A 14081-nucleotide genomic window follows, 5' to 3' on the forward strand; every position below is an offset into this window, starting at 1 on the left:
ATATATATATATATTAAAAAAAATAAAAAGAAATAAAAAAGGTAGTTTGTAAAGGGTGGAAGTCATGCTAAACTAGCATTTCTTGAGCAGCATTCATCACAAAGCATCATGTGCTCCATAGCATGCTAACTGATATGACTAACACATCACGTGCTTCTTTCCCCACCCTTTCTTTGGGAGAGAGGCATGCACATGGTCATTTTGTATTTTTTTTTTCCCTTTAATAACACACACATATCTCACTGCACTTTGCTAGAGAAGGCAAGACCAAAGCCAAGTGCTTTGTGCTGGAAGATAAAGTTTTGGGTCAGTCCTTGAGGAAACTCTGTTGCAGGGATCTCCATCTGGCTAAACTTTTAAAAATTCACCCCCATACCAAGTTTTATAAGACAAAAAAAGAGGGAGAGAGAAAATTTCCACTCCCACTAGCTTATGTTTTCTTTTTTTTTTCTGCATTGGGACTCCTAGCATAGACCAACTCCAAAGCTATATGGGAAACACTGGGCTGGAAAAAAATAGCCAGAGCAGGAGGACAGGAGGGCTGCCTACATCCAGCCTCTCCTCCACTGTATGTGCCCGCCCTTAAGGCTCAATGGTCTAGAGAAGGAAAATGAAACACCTCACGTAGTGATAAAACACACACAAGAACCAAGTGTTTACACACCAGCAGCGCAGTGTTACAGCAGACACCCTGCCAAAGAGAGCTCATTGCCTTCCTTACACCCGCGGGATTCATTGTCTCTTAGCCTGGGAACCTGTCTCCGTTCCCAAACATGGATATTTTTTTTGGCAGCAAGACGGAACAAACAGCACAAAGAGAACTAAGAAAATCCTTTCAGTAGAGCTGTAGGCTTTTTTCTGTTCCCCTAAGGACGGGAAACCTTCTAAGGCTGGCTTACAACACGCCCAATCCTGCCACCTTTCTGGAAGGTGCTCAGTTCTCACTGGAATTGGAAGGAATTTGGGTGCTTACAGAACCCAGCCCAGCGCCTCTGACCTCGCAAAATTAATCTCCTGCCTTTAGCACCAAAAATACCACAACATTTTGGAAATGAAATCACTGTTATATTTGAGTGGGTGTGTTATTTCGAGACAGCACTAACGTGATTATAAAATCAGTTGTGTCAGCTTATTGGCTCGGCTGCAGGCTCCGATCTGCTGGCACGTCTGTTCGCGTTCGGGTGCTTTTGTCCCTCCTCGGTCCCACACGGAAACGGGCACAACCTCATTCCCAGTGCTGCACCCAAGAGAAAGAAACCCCTCTCCTTGTAATTACCCTCCTAATCTCCACGCAATTCAGCATTTCCACAGCCCCTCGTGCCAGACATGAGGACAGGATCCCCAAATTGCACAGGCTGAAGCCCCACAAGTCCCCACAGCTCAGCCCCACGGATGCCGGGCTCGCTGCTTCCACAGGACAGCGGCCCAGGGAAAAGCTGAGCAGCAGCAGACTCCCCTCTGACTTTTCCTTTTCACTTGAGCTCCCTTCAAACCTTTTTTCCTCACCTATGACGGCAGCGTGGCAGCCAGCGTTTGTTTTCCCCGTTTCTCTGGGGGTGTCTGACAGACAGCCACCCGGCGCTGCGCCGCGAGCGGCCGGTGACTCACTGCCATCAGAGGTGTCGGGCCCGGCAGGATTGACTCAACCTCCATCCTTCGGCAGGAGGTTGGAATAAAATATGCTTTCCGTGGCATCTGAGGCAGCTTTTCAGACGTGACTACCAACACAGTTTGTGCACTTGACGCGTACAGGGTCTGTAAAGATCCTGTGGTGCTCCTGCCTTGCTTGCTCTGTTCGCTGTCTGGTTTGTCTCATCGTTACAAGCTAAACCATTCGGCTGTCTCCATGCTCCCCAAGTGCTGTGGTTCGTTGCTCCCACCATCATCCCACAGCCAGGTAACTGCTGCCTTCCCCTTGCTGAAGGTAGAGCCCGTGAAACGCTGCCATTAAACCTTGTCAAATAACTGCCTGGCTGCTAGGATTAGCAAGAACAGCCCAGTTTCCAGAGAAAGAGGTGTCTGAGGGAGAACATCACCCACCCACCTTCCTTCCCATGGCCAGCCACATCTCAACGCAGTGTCCAACACCATCAGGGCAAGCTCCACACAAAACCTTCCCCACGGTACCTGCCTGTGCCACACAGAGCACGCAAACACGAGGACTGGGAAGGGGCTCCCACTAGTTTATCTCCAGATTTGGCCCTGGACTGCAGCAATGCCACCACTGCTGTGTGTGGAGTCCTCTTCAACCAGGAGCAGGGGCTCCCACCCGCCAGGCAGCTGTAGGATATTCCCCTAAATTCCTATAAAAAAGCTACCCACAAACGAATCCTGCAAAACCAGCCCTTAGGTGAACTCCAAACCTCAAACGAACTCCGAGCTTCAGCATTACAAAAGAAGGGCAGGAAGGGAAATTCAAATATTATTGTCTCGGTGAAGGAGGAGGGAAAAAAAAAATCAAGATGTATTTTGGCAGTTTTCCACCTCAGTTTTTCCATCTCCCTCCCTCGTGCACTTTCTGCAGCAGCAATCTGTCCCTTCCTAAATGCTGAGCAATCCCGGCACTGAACTAATCAATATTAATAGCGATGGGATCGGGGGGTGGGGAGGAGAGGAGGGATTAACGTGACCTTTTTAAACTCACACTGCCTCAGACGGGCACCAAGCAGCTGAGGAGAAAGCAGCCAGACGGTAATGCCATGTGGTTTTAGTAGTTTTCCTTTTTTTTTTTTTTTTCTCTTCTTTCTTTTCCTGTGAATATTTACTTCTGTTGTCTCAGGGCAGATCGCAATGAACTCAGGTTGTCTTAAGGAAGGAAAAAATATATTTCTATCAGCCGTCTGCAGGCCAAACCGAGCCTTGACGGAAACTCCGCTGAGAGCAGTGGAATAACACCCAAAACGAATTTTAGCCTGAATTGCTGTTAAAAACAGGAACTAGATGAGGGGCATTTTGACAGGTGAAGCATTTAATGCTGTTGTGTTTCGTGGATTTCTGTGAGAACAGGGTGTAATCAGAGCCACCGAGCGTGCGGCTCGGATACCGAGTGCGGGCGCAAACAAAGGATCCTGCGACGCCGTCCTCCCATTGTTAGCACAAGTGCACACAGCAGCTAATCCACCTACCAGCGTGGGGATGTACTTAGGGCAGTGCACTCAGAATTAACGAAAAAGCCTCTTAATTCAAACAAAACCATTATTGAAACTCTTTGTGCACAGTGGATTCACGGCTTATTGCGGACTTTCTGGGTATCAGCATTCCTTACACCAGTGTTTCAGGTCAGGAGGCACCCCGGCTCCTTGTTAACTAATGTGCTGTCTTTTCTCTATTTCTTCTTTTTTCCATGTTCAAATTATGATTTTCAGTGATTTATTCTGATAGATCTAGATAAAAATGCTGTTAATGCTTTTTCTCTTTTGCTTTGCAAGTGCCAAGCCTTGGGGAGAGGTCCCAGATTGAGGAGTGAGATTTGTGTTGGCTTTGGAATAAACATTTTTCTGGTGTCTTCATTTTTACAGCAGAAATTGCTCTGCAGATGGCTGATATCACAGCACTAGCTAATGAAGCCCCGGGTGTGTTTTTCCTTTCTTTGTCAGGACCCATCATGTCCGACAAACCAGATTTTGCAGAAATTGAAACATTTGACAAGACCAAGCTGAAGAAGACAGAAACCAGAGAGAAAAATCCATTGCCCACTAAAGAAAGTAAGTGCTTATGGTGCTGTTTGAACTGAGAGCAGCGAGAACGCGATCTGTATTGCAGCTAATATGCAAAATGAATACTAATTGTAGCATTACTGCCTCAAACTCATCCCTGACTTTAACTGCATGTAATACTAAGACTTGCACTGGATGTTGTTGGGCTTCCACGGATATGAGTAGCTATACCCAACTGTGCATTTAGTCTGAAAATCATCTTTCTGATGGGACTGATCCTGCTTCTGCTAAAAGCAAGGGCAGTTTTCCTGCTGGCTGCAGGTAAGCGGAACAGCTGTCTGCAGCAGGCACACTGTCCACCCCTCCAGAGGCACGGATGCTCAAGGAGCCTTGCAAATGCCCCAAAGGGGAGGCAGCATCCCCATGCTCTGGTTGGGCACGCTATCAGGCACAGGAGCTGCTCCCCCCAGCCAGGAGAGCTCCAGGCACCTTCTCTTGGAATAAAGCAGCAAGAGAAACCCATCATCATCCCCACCAAAGGGAATTTTCCTTAGCAAAGGGCTGCACCCCTGGGTTTTCTCATGCAGGGTGTGAATTTCCCATGCCCATGCTGCACACCAGAACCAGGCACAGGCTGCAGTTCACATTCAGCTTTGAGTGTGAAGGTGGCACTGCCTTGCTCCTGGACCAGACTTTGCGAGTGGTTTCCTTCAGAAGAGCCCCAGTAACCAGGAAGGGAGCCCAGGGCTCCTCTGTTCTACTGGGTGGCTTTTACCTGGGGTGTAGAAATGGGCGGTTATGAAGATTCACTGTTCCCCCATGTAAGAAACCTGGTTTTCCCAATTTGTTATCTCTGCAGACACTCAGGAGTATCTTGAGGAGAATGCACATTGTGAACTGCCCCCCAGTAGTTTTACAGACAAGAATGGGTTGGCATTTTGGGGTGGCCACGAAAAGCCAGGGGGAACTTGATGCCCCCTGACTTGAAAAATGACCACAGGAACCTGCGTTGTGCAGAGTCCCTGCAGCAGTTCTTGATAACAGTTTTGTTTCCTGTGTTTTTCTGGCAGCTATCGAACAAGAAAAGCAAAGTGAAAGCGCATCCTGAACATCAAATGGACGATGCAGCTGCTGCTTCTTCAGTGGGGTTTGGGCTTCTGCGCTGGGTTGTTTTGTTTTGTTTCCCCGCCCCTTCATGCCCCCGCTCCCTGCTTGTTGTCCATTTAATTTAGCAAACACTCCCTCCTTTCATGTTCCCTGGGAAGTCTGTTTTGTATTTGTCGGACAAGATACTTTGTGTTTGTGTTCTTAAAACTGTAATTGAAAGTTCTGTACCGCCCCCATTACTTGCCAAAAAAAAAAATCTGCATAAAAAATGTTTTCCTAAACCTCACAATAAACAGGTTTCTTCTGATCAACTGTGTTTGAGACTTGCAAAAACAGGGCTTACTCTGCAACTCCTACAGCAAACGTGCACGTGAGCCAGGGGGACACCAGCATCCCTCCGCCTGCACAGGGGGCTAGGGCTGCCTTTACCTGCCCACATCATCCCTCCATGGGGGACATGCAGGAAGCCCTCTGGGGGCTGCACGGTGCCACAGGCAGCCCCAAACTGCTCCCTATCACTCCCAGGATGGCACTGCCGCCCCCCACTGCAGCCTTCATGCCCTTTCCCCATCTCTCCAAAACAGAGAAAGTTTTCATACTGATAGCTCCTAACCTTTTAAATCCACCTTGTTAAGAGGTTTGGATAAGCTGGGAAGCTGTTGGCCTGTTTCAGTTCTACCTGACAGCAGGTCAGAGGTCTCCAAGACAAGTACCTCTCTCCACGCCATGAAAAATTGGTGGCTGGGCTGAGGAAAGACTCAAATTAGCAGCCAGATGGGAGAGCAGCTGCAGCCTCCTCTCACCAGTTTTTCACCCTCATTAGCCTGACAAAACGTAACCAACCCTGGAACAACGATGGTGTGCAGTGTCCTTTGCTCACCTGATATCAAGTGATACCAGAATGCAGGAAGGAAATAAGGGTTTTTATAAACTTATCACATCAGTTTTCTGGGATGAGAGAGACCTTGAGCAGCACACAGGTGTGCGACAAGCCCACGAAGCAAACAGGGCTCCCTTAAGCCTCCATCACTGGTGGTGCAGTAACATCATTGCTGGGCTGCAGAGGGCTCAGCCAAAGCCAAACCTTGTCCTGCTCCCAGTTGCATGGTATTGCCTTAGCTCTGGAATTGATTTGCAATCATATCAGAAAAACAGATGTGTGCTGTGGGAAGATAAACTGCTGCCGCTGGAGCTGCAGCCTGACCCTACTTGCACAGGGAAACGGGAATAGTTCTGTGTACTTCAGCAGGGTTACTCTGGCCTTAGAGCTGCCTGAAGTCTGCAGGCTTCAGGAAGCAGAGCCGAGTGGTGGTGCGGTGTGTAGAAAGCTCTGCTTTGCTCAGGAGTTGTTTGACGCTTGACATTGATGGTGAATAGCAAGAACTGTAACTAAACAATAGCAGCATGGCCACAAATTGACTTGCACTGGCACCAAAAGGCAAACAGAGGTGACCAAGAGACCAAGGACAAGCAGGTTACGTGCAGGACTGGTGCCTTCAGTTAGAGCTCCACTAACTCCAGGGGTATCCAAAGGGCTATAGCTGTAATTTGAATCACTCCTCATCAGTTAAATGTTATTTAGATAACTGCTTTGATGGCAGCTTTGGTGGAGGCAGCCTCCCGAGCTGGTACCAGCAGAGCAGCCCCTCCTGGAAGCTCTCACAGCACCCAGCAGATTACCTGCTACTTCTCTGTGCAACGATTTTGGCAACCGGCACACCCTGTGATTGCGCTCAGCATGCGAACCCGCAGACTAAACTTCCCTTTTTTTGTGCCAGGAGACAGCATTTTGCTCCACGTGACAATCCCCCTTGTTCCCTGCCAGCTCGGAGCATCTGCCAACTCGCTCGGCACAATAAGTTATAAATCTCCCCAAGCTTCTGTCGTGCAGTGGAGCTGGTGGGAAGCGCCCGCGGAGCCCCAAGGTCTGGGCCACGCTCTCAAGCAGGAGGAAGAGAAGCAAGGTCTGGCCAAAGCAAGAAAACAATAGCGATATTCTCCTCTTTCCTTCACGCAGAAGCAAAGGATTAGCAGCATGGATCTATGGACTGGGGGGAGAGGCTGAAGCAGCCTAAAGCTCTGGAGACATTGAGTCTGTCCTAGCTGCCCCTCTGCTCACTCTGCCACCCTGAAGCCTTCCCCTGGTTTAGTTATTTGCCTCAACACCTGACCGAGTAAATCCATAGTCTCAGCACTTCTGTGTGTGACTGAGCCCCCCAGAAAGGCTGTTGGACTCAGGAAAATGCCAGCCCAGTTCCCCAGCCCTGGGTGTGACTGCAGAACCCTTCAGGTCACAGCAGAGCACACAACTGTGCACCACAAAAAACTCTGCAGGGTAAGGGGCAGATCTTGCACAACTCACCCAGTGCCCCAGGGGGCACGGTGCTTTATGAGGGGTTTAGAGGCTGTTTCTGCTTCTGTTAGCAGTTACAAGAGGCTTAAAGTTAAAGGCACGTAGGCACAGGACCCCAAGCTAAGAAGCGTCCCCCTCTGCTGCACCTTGAAGTCACCTTGGGGCTGGCTCATGAAATTAAAACCTGCAAAACCCAGGGTGAGGTCTGGCTCGCTGTTACCTTAATCAAACAGTGTCACAGCACCCATCTGCAGGGCAGGCAGAGGGCACAAACCAGGAAGCTGCGAGGCCAGGAGGGTGAATTTTGATCATTGCAGCCCTTCTCCTGCAGGAGTGCCTGTTCCTGCTAGCAAGCTACCACCCCAAGCACACCTAGGAAGCACCTTCTGGGGGACAAACCACTCCCAGCCCCCACTGCCCACCCCCAAAACTCACCAACAGCACCGGCTCCAGCACAAGGACCTTCCCCAGCCATCATGGTGAGAGCTGACCCAGGCCACCTTCCCCAGCAAGCTCTACCAGCTCCAGGTGGGAAATTTAAGGTTTTGGGCTAATTAGCCACAGCCCTTTGCAGTTTGCATGCTTTACATAACGAGATGCTCCTCTAAAGGAAAAAACACCTTACATGCTAACCCCAACACAGCAAAGAAACCATTACATGCGGACAAATGGAAGCTTTCTTGGCATTGCCATAAAGCCAGCCTTGTCCCCTTTCCCCTGTGAGTCACTGCTAATTGCTCCACACAGCCCCAGCTGAGTGGAGGAAATCCGTATTCCTGTTGTTATTACACAGAAGTTATTTGATTTAACAAGGCTCGTTAGGCAGGTGTTTGATAACAGGGGGAGGCAGGGAGCACAGCCCCTGAACCTGTTGAGTTTCGGCTTGAGCTCACCTAGAAGCCGCTCAGGAAGCCAGCTAACCCTGGCTCAGGTGTCACGGCCCCAGTCCCAAAACACGTGTTTTTTTTCCAAGTTATGTTTGGAGGCTCTCTCTTATTTCAGGCATTAGCTCCATGGTGGCTGAGGCATCTCGTGGCATGATGCCCATTAAAGGCCAAGGCTTGAGAAGCCAGGGCTTTGGGAAAACATCCCTGTGTATCTCTGGTCTGTTGCTGGTGGTGCTCCTGACCTGCCAGAGACCTTTCCTGCTATGAGAAGAACATGGGAGAGGAAAACAGGGGAGCTGTGAGGAAGGAGGACTCTGACACTAAGCTGCAGCTGTGTGGAAAGAGATGGGGGAGCTGAGCACAGGCGTGGGGGTGCCCGAGGCAGCCGAAATCCCAGCCACAAACAGCAAGGGCAGGTCTCGTGCCTCTGCCCAGCTCTCCCACTGTTTTTTTTCCAAAACCACAGGCCGAAAACAACGGCCTTTTAGAAAGCACTAACCTGCCGGTGCCAAGCTGGGAGCCTCCTCCGCAGCAAGGACGGGAACAGAGCCGCTGCCTTCCCCCGCGTGCGGCCCTGACCCAGGGCACCGTGCTTGGGCCCGATCCAGGGTCTGTGGGCGCAGGTATGAGTGTGTGTGGGGGTGTTTCTCTCCACCAAACCTGACACCGCTCAAACTGACAGCGGGCTGATGTCTCCTCTCGCTGGGGCTCTGTGCCGGCAAGGGCTGCTCCGTGTGCCTGCTGTCGTTTCAGAGGAGATCGCTTGGGAAGGAACAGTTGCTGGGGACGGTTCTTGGTGCACATCTTGTACACTGTGCTGACAGCAGCTCCTGACAACTCCTACAATAAACTGCAAATCTTCCGATGCTGCGTGTTTTCATCAAGGCCCTGCTCCAGAATTCCTTTGATTGATGGAGATCAGGAAAAAAAAAAAAAAGAGGACAAAGTGGGGAGCAAATGGGTGTTCCCAGTCCCTTTGGTCACACAGCCATGAAAACGGGGTCTTTCAGGGCTCCAGCAGTAGGCAACAAACAAAAGGAATGGGAATTTCAAAACAAACCAACAATCTCAGGAATTTGAGGCTGGTCTCACAAATTCAGAGGCCAACTCAGTATCAAAATTTTTGGATTTGGCAAGTTGCAACAATCAGGGAGGGAAAAATAAAAATATGTGTGACTCCAAGTGGGTGTTTTCAAACAGCATCTTGTTTGGGGAAAATAATCCCTCTTGGTCTGCTTTGTTTTCTCGTGATGCTGGAAATAATTCTCCTCCTCAGTAGGAAGAATTGGGTTTTTCTTTTTCTGTGCCCAACTGGGAGCCACCCCAGGTCACGCCTGACTGCAGCTGGTTCCCCCCATCCTACTAGCACTGGAAGTGCCACCTCGAAGTGTTAAAGAAACATATGACGGGATCCTTATCGTGCTTTTGGATTAGCAATGAAGAAATCTCCAGAGTGAGATGAGGGCAGCTAAAGTGACATGAAAATGATGTAGAAAAGCTGCAGCCACCTAGTGCTGACCAGGTGGTGAAGGGATGTGCTTGCTTTCTGGAGGGCTTCAGAGCTTCTCATTTCCCTGGAGGGCAGTGCTGACAGTGTGTGTGGGTGGGGATTTGCTGTGCCCGTGTGGTTAACGTGGGCCTGCCCAGGCACCCTGGGGCTCAGCGCTCCCTCCCCACCTGCGCTGGGCCGCCTGCCACCAGCTCACCCGGAGGAAAATCATCGTTCCTCTTGTGCTGCTTTAATAGCCCAAGCACGTCACGTGTGCCCAGGGCTCCCGTTTAATTGTATTTCTCTTCTAATGTGTTTCAAAAATAGCCAGGGACTTGGAAACGTGAGGGCACCAGCCTGGCTGTACCCCGTGCAGATAGCAGTGGGCTGTGTCTGCCTTGAGGCAAGCCTCAGCCCCTCAGGGTGCTGACCCCAGCTCCAGCTGCCCCGAGTGCTGGTAAAGCTTCAACTTCCCTGCTCTTGCAACCTTTGTGTCTGAAGCATTCAGTGCCAAGAAGGAAATAAAAAAAAGCTTAACCTCAAACATTAATCCCGGAGCCCTGCTCAAACAGTAGGGCAGCTGTTTGTGACGCCAGGGTGAAGGTGCCAAGCGGCAACACCCGTCGGTGACTTTGGTCTCTGCCCCAGTGAGCACCGAGTTCACAGGGAGGCGGTGGCGGTGCCGCGCTCAGACCTGTCGGAAAGGTGATTTATTGAGCCTCGAGATTAAGCCCTGGTGCTGTTCACTCCTCGGCAAAGTAGGAATTGAAACAGCGATTGCAGCAGGGCCGGGAACCTTTCCCCGGTGTCATTACTGGGCTCGAGAAGTTCGAGACCTTCTCCTGTGCCCTGGTGCTGTGTGTACCCAGGGCCTGGGGCCTGCAGAAGAGGGCAGGGGGCTCAGTGCTGCCAAGAGGCAGCTGGCCTGGGTGCTGGCTTTTGTGCAAACCCCAATTTTTCAAGGTTGTGGTCGGACCCACGAGCACCCAGAGCCCTGGCAGCACCGGGTGCTGCCAGCCCCGTTTGCCCGGTGAGGGCTTCGAGCCAGGCCGGCTGCTTTGGGAGCCAGCACTGCAGCCACGAGCGAGCCTGGCCACCTCCTCACGCTTTGGTTTCACCACGGGTGAACAAGGAGCGAGGCAGCTCCCTCCAGCTCCCCAAAACGGCAAAAAATAAATAAAAATCGTATCTATCCCCCGAGGCCCAGCGCGGCCCTGCCTCAAGCTGCGCGGAGCGGGGCCGCCCCCAGGGGGAGCCGCGGCACCGGCCTGAGGGGGCCCCGCCCGGCCCAGCCGCAGGAAAAAGTGGTCCCAAATCTTTCCTCAGGGTGGCACAGGGACAGAGCCAGCCCCCAGAGGGCCCTAACAGCTTCCCTGTGAGCCTCTGGGCCCACATGGAACCGAACAGGGAGGGCTTCACGCCGGGTCGGTGAAGCCAGAGAGCTTGCCCCAAGCTGTCGCCTCGCTCTGTGCTCTGGTAACGCTGGAAACATCTCCTCCCACCTCAAATGTTAATAAATGTGTGGCACTGGCTTCATCTGTGGGCTGATTGAAGTGTATATGTGAATATGATGCCAATGCACTGCTCCTTAGGGGATGGAGATCCGCAGCTGGACACCTGCAAGAAGGCGCAGGACATGAAGAGCGTCCTCAGGGTGGGGGAGAAGAGCAGCTGACAGCAAAGGGAGCAAGCGAGCCCACAAGCAACCCAAATCCCTGACACCTTCTAGGAAAGCAGGTGCCTGAAGCAAGTTTGCTTCTCGCTTTGCTTTTCTCAGCAAGACCCAAATCTCTTTTCATGTTGCTCTCCGGCCCAGGCTCCCCCAAAAGAAGTTTCAGTCTTGTTTACTTAGGCTCTATTCTGTCCAAAGCAGGGCTGCAATGGAAATAGAGGTGAATTTTAAGGAAATACCCATAGTTCATATCACTATTCCCTTCTGTGATGCTCAAAACCTCCCACACTCACTGTCAGAAATGCAAGGTAATGCCCAGCACCATCACAGGTAAAAATTACAGACATTTGGGCTCAGGTTTTTCCCCAGGACACCAAGAATGTGGGGGGCAAAAGTGACAGAGCCACAGCCGCTAAGGGACAGTGCAAAGACTCATGCTGTGAAAGGATGGGGAGCACCATGCAAGCGAGGTTATTAATCCGTTAATTTCGCTTGAGTTTGAATGGGAATGATGAAGAAAGAGGCGATAATTTTCCTTCCTATCAAGTGCCCAATCTCTTCCGGGACAGGCGTTTCCCTGCTGAGGTGCCGCATTTCCAGGATGAGAGATACCCAGGCAGTAACCTAGCTGCTGCACTAACACCGCTTTGCATGACACTTCCTCTAAAGAGGGAGAGAAAAACAAGACTCTCGGCCCTACTTTATCATGCTGCTGTGTAAACAGCCCCGTGGGCTTTGAAGGGCACACCTAAAGGTGAGGTGAGGCTGACAAGGTCACGGCGCTGCCCAGCCTCACAAGGGTGAATCAGAAGGCTGAGTCCTCTCAAGAGTCACAGAGACCTGAAGGTTGATGGAAACCTCGGTGTTTTATTCTATCCTAATTTTCATGGCAGCTCAAGCAATGGCAGGACAAAGCTCATTGTCCAAAATTTGCCTCCTCTTAGGACGCTGCTGAGACAGAGGCACAGAGCAGCCACCAGGATTTAGTAACCCATCCAGCTCCAGGAGGACAGACAAACAGCCCTCAACAGCCCTTCCCTAAGGGTGGCTGCTGAGGGAGGAACAGCTTCACACTGCTGGAGGCAGTGGGAGATTTTGGGTGGAGAGAAGGATTTCTGTGCACAGTGCCGGTGGGGTGACACGGCAGGGCTCTTACCCAGACGTTTGAGCCTGCAGGCTCGTCTGCCTATTGCCCTGTGCTGGGTGGGAGAGGGAGCTGCCTTTGGGAGCCTGGGAATGGGTGAGAGAGGACAGCAAAGTCATTAAGGTGAGGAGGTAGCGGAAAAGGGAAAAGGACAGCTTTAAAACATACAATGCAAAAACAGGGGGAAGGAAGGGGAAGAAGTGCCCTTTATCTGCTTGCAAGTGAAATAGCCTTGTTCTTGCCAGGAGCAATGTCCCGGCCTCCTCCTGGGCTGATGTCTCTGTCTCAAATGAGCTCACACCATGGCAGGGTGCAGCTCACCCGCACCTTCCACCCCTCCTGGCCAATTTGGGCAGAGGTTGCAGCCTCATATCTATCCCAAATATATCCCAGCCTCGGATATATCCCCAAAACCAGCCAGCCCACATGGGCTGAGCTCGGTGCCTTGCGTTCCTGAGGGTGCAAGGGATATGCCCTTCCAGTATCACCTTGGAGAAAATGTCTTCAACCCTCATGGGGAAGCGTCCATGCTCCCAGACAGGTTGTGGCTGGAAAAATCAGAATTTGCTTTCCAAAACTTTTTTTTTTTTTTAAGTTCCTGAAATTAAAAGAAATAAAGTACAAACTGTGCAACCTCAGGCCTCCTGTGGTCTTGGCATTTGGCATCCCAATGGTCTATTATGTTCCAGGAGGTGTTTCCTTCCTTACCTTGGAGTTGCTCGTGGCTCCCCTGATGAATTTCACTGCTTGCCCCATCACGCTGTGCATGAGGCTGTGTTGGAATCAGGATTAAAAGTCAAAAAGCAGAGCTGGTTGCAGTGGTATAACCAAGTGGGCACAAGCTGCTGCATGGAGGCAGGAGACGGGAGCTACTCAAGTTAATTTTCGAGGGTCACTAATAAGGCAGACCCTAATGCTGCACTGTTGGACTGTGTAACCTTGTTTTCAGTGAACATTAGGCCACCTCTAATTATGTGCCATAATAGGAATCAAGAGGACTAAGCCCGTGGGATAGGTGTGGCATAAAAGCTGATTTCAGTTTCACCTGATCTTCAATTAACATTCATTAATCAAAGCACATTCGTTATACAGGCAAAACTCCCACCAGCACTGGCAGGTCCGGGGCTCGGGTCCTGCGGGCTGTTCCTGCTGCTGGGAACCACAGCAGACAAAGCAGGCAGGAACCTATTTTCTCCGATATGGGAAACTTTGGCGTTGGGAAGACTGAAAAACGAGGGCTGAGCATAGCAGGGGCTTGCACACTGCTCTGTGACAGATTATTTTAAAGCAAAGTGAAACGTCCCCCCGGCTGAGAGGCTGCCTGTGTACAATGCAAGGGTATGGCATCACCCATGGGGGCTCAGGCAGCTTCCCAGGGAGAGCACAATAAAATGCAACTGCCTCCGACATTGCTGACGAGGGGGTGTCTTCCTAATTACCCAGGTGGATTTTATTGTAACGAAGCCAGCAATGCAGGATTTGACGCTAGGGCTCTGAATGTATCACCTGCCCAGGGCAATTTAGCAAGTAGTCTATGCTTTATTTTCTTGTTTTCTGTGCTGGTGGTGCTCACTCCCCGCATTTGTGACCCCCACACAGACCATCATTCCTGTTTGCTTGGGTTTCTGCATGCAGCACTTGTATAGACTGATTTATCTTGTGCCTGCCTTCCCCTAAATGCCATATTCTGAAGTGAATAGGGTTTTATGGGTGTAGGGGTTTGCATATGCACTATTAAAGCCTCTTGACTTAGGGCAGATACCAAAATATTTT

The 14081-nt window shown here is 50.8% G+C and overlaps 2 protein-coding genes and 1 long non-coding RNA gene across 5 annotated transcripts in view; 1 reads left to right on the top strand and 2 right to left on the bottom strand.

Moving 5' to 3' along the window:
- FAM13B (family with sequence similarity 13 member B) overlaps nucleotides 1–7680 on the bottom strand; it is a 59481-nt gene extending 51801 nt beyond the window's left edge. Inside the window, exon 1 of the mRNA XM_072023561.1 lies at nucleotides 7552–7680. The gene's annotated coding sequence lies outside the window, so the exon portion shown is untranslated. The remainder of the gene's footprint in view (nucleotides 1–7551) is intronic.
- On the top strand, nucleotides 2540–5070 carry LOC101796464 (thymosin beta 4 X-linked). 3 transcript variants are annotated; one of them, XM_005028652.6, is made up of 3 exons: nucleotides 2540–2691; nucleotides 3597–3704; nucleotides 4727–5070. In XM_005028652.6, exons 2-3 carry the CDS (start codon nucleotides 3605–3607, stop codon nucleotides 4762–4764), a joined length of 138 nt encoding a protein of 45 aa, XP_005028709.1. In that variant the 5' UTR covers nucleotides 2540–2691; nucleotides 3597–3604; the 3' UTR covers nucleotides 4765–5070. The 3 variants fall into 3 exon arrangements, with proteins under 3 accessions (XP_005028709.1, XP_005028710.1, XP_071879685.1); XM_005028653.6 differs by lacking the exon at nucleotides 2540–2691 and adding an exon at nucleotides 3040–3278; XM_072023584.1 differs by lacking the exon at nucleotides 2540–2691 and having other exon boundaries at nucleotides 3521–3704.
- A 2683-nt stretch (nucleotides 7681–10363) lies between the features above and the next one.
- On the bottom strand, nucleotides 10364–13782 carry LOC110354310 (uncharacterized). Its single transcript, XR_002406098.4, has 3 exons — nucleotides 13017–13782; nucleotides 12321–12394; nucleotides 10364–11109 (listed from the first exon to the last, which is right to left on the bottom strand). It is a non-coding gene; the product is annotated as an uncharacterized lncRNA (long non-coding RNA).
- Nucleotides 13783–14081: the final 299 nt, after the last annotated feature.

This window comes from Anas platyrhynchos, chromosome 14 (assembly GCF_047663525.1).
Source record: "Anas platyrhynchos isolate ZD024472 breed Pekin duck chromosome 14, IASCAAS_PekinDuck_T2T, whole genome shotgun sequence".
NCBI lineage: Eukaryota > Metazoa > Chordata > Aves > Anseriformes > Anatidae > Anas > Anas platyrhynchos.

What these genes read in the sequence shown, in the direction of transcription:
- LOC101796464 (XM_072023584.1), top strand. Translation starts at nt 3,536, where the DNA reads ATGGCTGATATCACAGCACTAGCTAATGAAGCCCCGGGTGTGTTTTTC. An exon ending in TCCATTGCCCACTAAAGAAA is followed by an intron (nt 3,705 to 4,726) that starts GTAAGTGCTTAT and finishes TTTTTCTGGCAG; the next exon opens with CTATCGAACAAGAAAAGCAA.